The sequence below is a fragment of the Drosophila busckii genome, chromosome 3R (assembly GCF_011750605.1).
Source record: "Drosophila busckii strain San Diego stock center, stock number 13000-0081.31 chromosome 3R, ASM1175060v1, whole genome shotgun sequence".
NCBI classification, from domain to species: Eukaryota; Metazoa; Arthropoda; class Insecta; order Diptera; family Drosophilidae; genus Drosophila; species Drosophila busckii.
This window is the reverse complement of record NC_046607.1, coordinates 53,395-57,923: the sequence shown is the minus strand read 5'-3', so window position 1 is coordinate 57,923 and position 4,529 is coordinate 53,395. Positions and strand designations below refer to the sequence as shown.

General features: G+C 37.2%; 1 protein-coding gene across 1 annotated transcript; it reads left to right on the top strand.

The window, feature by feature from the left end:
- The first annotated feature begins 1,621 nt into the window (after positions 1-1,621).
- LOC108601241 (endoplasmic reticulum resident protein 44) lies at positions 1,622-2,926 on the top strand. Its single transcript, XM_017989140.1, has one exon. The coding sequence runs from the start codon at positions 1,622-1,624 to the stop codon at positions 2,924-2,926; it is 1,305 nt and encodes a 434-aa protein (XP_017844629.1).
- Positions 2,927-4,529: the final 1,603 nt, after the last annotated feature.

The window sequence follows — 4,529 nt, the reverse complement described above, 5'->3', positions numbered from 1 at the left end:
GCTCCTAATCAGGGCACTACGCTTTTATTTATTTTTTTTTATTTCCTCCCCCCTCCCCCCTGAAATAAATCACAAAATTGCCTAGTCATGTTTTTGACCGATTGTAAAAATTTCAGAACGATCGGATAAATAACTTAGGAATTATTTATTTTCAATTTTCAATATAGACGCGCGGCTGCACGTGCTGACGCGCCATACAAACGTCGCTGCCGACGCACGGCGCCGTCGCTGCTGACGCTACAGCGAAAACGAGCTGCGACGCGTCTACAGCTGTTTTGTGTATGTGTTTGTGAGTGCTTTGTGTGTTTGCTGCGATGCCCTAGTCAAAGTGTATTTTAAAGTTGGTGGCGCCCAACTTTAACCTGTCCACTTGTTTAATATATTTTAATTGCTTCATATTGTGGGTGTACTAAAGAAAATAAAATAAAAGCGTTTGAGTTTGGGTATAGGAGCACATACAAAATTTGGTTGCTATACGAGTAGCTCATATACTTGCTGAGAAACAGTCGCTCATACATACAGACGGACGGACGGATTGACGGACATGGCTATATCGACTCAGTTTGTCTTGCTGATCAAGAGTATATGTACTTTATGAGGTCTGCCACACCTCCTTTTCCCAGTTACATACATTTGCACAACTTCATAATACCCTCTTCCATTTTTTACAAAAATGTCGCAAAAGTAACTGCTGACGCTACAGAGAAAACGAGCTGTGTGTTATGTGTGCATGTGTTTATAAGTGTATATAAAAGTTGTTTGCGCCCAACTTTAATTTGTCAACTTGTTTTATTTTATTTTTTATGTTAATCTTAAGCTTAATTGCGATTTTCGTAAAATGTGATCTATTTTAAATATAATAAAAATTAATTAAAATGACATTGCTTTCTTTATATAATGCTTTTAATGGCTGGCACCTAATTTTAGAGGTCGTACTGTAAATTGTTTCTGCCAATGTGTATTCAGCTCAAGAGAGATAAAAATGGTTTGGTCCCCCTAGAGGCAGGCCTGGCTATGCCTATGCCCATGCTCGCTGTAGTGGGCATACACTTTCCTTCTGCCTCCGCTGCAATGTCTATTCATATAATGCTCTTTTAAATTATGTCATTAACATTGCGACTTGTGCTGGAACTGGTTTGGACTTGGACTTGGACGACGACACTAGCTGAAGTTCTTCTCGATCTGGCTATGACTTACGTTGTTCTAAAGTCCAGCAAGCTGCTTTCTGGCGCATTCATATATACACTTAATTATGGCATATTATTAGAGCCGGCATTGAGAAATTACCATTGGCATAGTATTGGCATTAAATGCTTGTAAATAGCGCAGTACAATTATTTCATTAGATGCGCTTCTCGTAATCCATTTATATTGGATGGAGCATCTATTGGAAAGCAAAATGCGAAGGCAAAATACTCTTATTTTACACTGTGTTTTATATCACCTGTCATAACATTGAAAACTACAGCCATTATTAACATTTGCAGTCTTTTGGCAGCGTCATATCAAAGTGAAAATCTATATGGCAACAAGCATAACAATTTAACGCAAGGCATAACCAATTGTAATATTTCGCGTCTAGCTGAATATTAAAAAGTTTACTCAAAGTTAGTAGCTAAAAATGTTTTTCCCAGCAAAAGTGTCCCAAAGAGTGTTCTGTTGCTTAACATTGTTTGTGGCATTGTGGCTGGAGTTGGAGCACACGGCGGCCCAGTCGTTGCAAGTGAACGAGCAAAATATCGATGATATATTAAAGGGTAATGACTTGGTTCTGCTGCTTTTCTTTTCGGATCATTGCCCGTTTAGTCGGATGTTTGCGCCCATATTCGATGAGGCTGCGCAGAAGTTGAAGGCCATGTATCCGGAGCCTGGTAGGCTGATTTTGGGAAGTGTGAACTGCAGCGGGGAAAATGAGTTGGAGAACCAATTCGACATTGGGAAATATCCTACGGTTAAAATAGTGAGGCATGGAATTGTCGCAAGAACAGAGTACCGTGGGCAGCGATCCGTGGATGGGCTAATATTACTTGTCTATAAGGAACTGCAAGATTCTGTTCAAGAGGTTCAGTCAATGGACGAACTGAATTTCATAAATGATCATAAGTACTTGATTGTTGGTTACTTTGAGCATAAGGATCTGGCCGATTATGCAGTTTATCGCAGAGCAGCTAAGCAAGTTCCAGATACATGCCGGCCATATGGAATTTTTGGCCAAGCATCCATGCACCTGCGCAAAACCGGCAGAAGTAAAATCATTATTCAACGAAAAAATGTTGAAGATCGCGAAGATTACTACAGCGAGTATAATGGTAGAATAACCAACTTTACGGAGCTTCTAGAGTGGATTAATGAGGAGTGCGAGGTGCTGGTGAGAGAGCTAACATTCGAGAATGCCGAGGAGATTACGGAAGAGGGACTGCCATTGGTTATACTTTTTCACGACGTAAGCGATAAGAAGTCAGTCCTTGATTTCGAGAAAGTTATCGCAACGGAACTGGATGATGAGCTGGATAAGGTAATCTTCCTAACCGCAGATGCTGACGAATTTAGGCATCCACTCTTGCACATGGGTGTGGAACGGAGGTCAGGGCCCATTATTGCTGCAGATTCATTTGTGCATATGTTTCTGTTTTCTAATTATGAGCACCTTCATGTTAAAGGCAAACTTAAGACATTTGTCAATGATTTGATCTCGGGTGAGCTGCACAGAGCGTATCATTTGGTTGAAATATCAGCCTACGAAACGGAAACAGAAGAATCAAATGAAGCAACTGAAATAAGTTTCCATCAAGAAGCGTTACCAGAATCGGCATCAACATTAACACCAATGTCGATAACCAAATCGCCACAAAAACTGCCACCAGAATCCAAGTTTAAGGCACTCCTACCATCGAAGCATCGCTATACTGCAAGAGATGAATTGTAAAGAAAAAAGTATTTACGCCTTACTGTATTGCACTTCTTAATTCAATTTTGTTCACTCATAACTATTTGATAAAATTTCTTTTAAATATATTTGCTGCCTTCTAAACGAATTTAAAAATTATCAATGATCTTTTCTGGAAACCGGATTCTTATTGGAATTGAATCATACATATTTCAGGCCTGTATGTGTGTATTTTTCTTTTCCAGCTACCGGTGTACTTATATATTGTTGTGATCATTTTATTCTTAGCGATGGCCAATTGTGACGTCACGCTGCGAGGAGGACCAGAACAATTGTAAGATCGAATATACATACAATACATATATAAGGAATAGTTGGTTGTGTCTGTAGGAAAATTTTTCTCTTGTAACTATTTGATTGTACATTTTTAAAGGCTCTTCATGAAAAAATTTTTTTTTAGAAATGCAGGATGAGTTGTCCTAATAACAGTAGGATGTGGGTTACACTGCAGTGTGCACTGTGGGGGATTCAGTATTTCTAGCAGAATAAAATTAATAACTTACAACAATTTTTTGAATCAAAATATTTATATCAGAATTTTCTGAGTTTGCGTCGTAATAAATTGCTTTGTTAATTTAATAGCAACTTCTTAATATAATAAAAAAATTATTTTTTTTAGAAAGGATAAATGACCAACACTTTATTTATCTTCCAAATTGTACTTGTAATTATTTCAAAAGGTATCAAATGTATATCCATGACAATTAAGTTCTTTCTTTTCTTCTACTAAAAGTTCCATAATTTGAAGCCTACCAGATATTAAAATATAATTTAACTTTTGCATGGGGGTATATGGAAAATTGTTTGCAAAATTTGAATTGTCTCACAAAAAGGGGGTGAACAAAATAGAGAGTTGCAAATCTTATGTTATGGACCACTTCGTACGTAGTATATTCTTTATTCATTTTCTTCTTCCGTTGTTTTTCATTGTTTTTTACGGTTTTTTTTTTTTATAAATATGTTTTTATTTGCTTGTATCCTCTGACTCTTTGATCGGAAGATGTTTAAATTTATTGCTGCAAAATATTAACTAAATAATTTACAAAATAAATAAAAATAATAAGAGGATTCTACCTTTTCCCTATTATAAAAATTTCAACAACATCAAGATATCCTTGCTTACTACTTTTCAAAAAATATATCTAGGTGTTGCAAGCTTAACCAAAAGGTTCTTGCACGAGCCGAACGTTTCGAATTGGATTCAATTGAAGATCTTAAAATAAGAGATTAAAATTAAAATAAACAAAATGATTTTTTATCAGAATGCCAAGATAAGCTGTTGTTTTCATATGTAACTTACACTAACGTGTGTGAGTGCTTGAGTGAACAGAAAATACTTGTTTATGGGATATTGCGACAAATCGAACATGAGCCTATATGGGCAGAGCTTGCCATGGAGAACCAACTAAGGGGAGGCACGTGTCTTCATGCCACTGATACCTAATGTTTCCAAGAATGAGAGCCACTGCACGCATTTGAATATGCAGGTAGAGGCACGTTGCACAAATGCTAATACACTCATTAGTCAATCGGATGAGAGTGATGTGAGTCGCTCAGAAGACAGCAGAAGCCTCGTGGGGCT

Coding starts and splice junctions, on each gene's coding strand:
- LOC108601241 (XM_017989140.1), top strand. CDS start 1,622: ATGTTTTTCCCAGCAAAAGTGTCCCAAAGAGTGTTCTGTTGCTTAACA.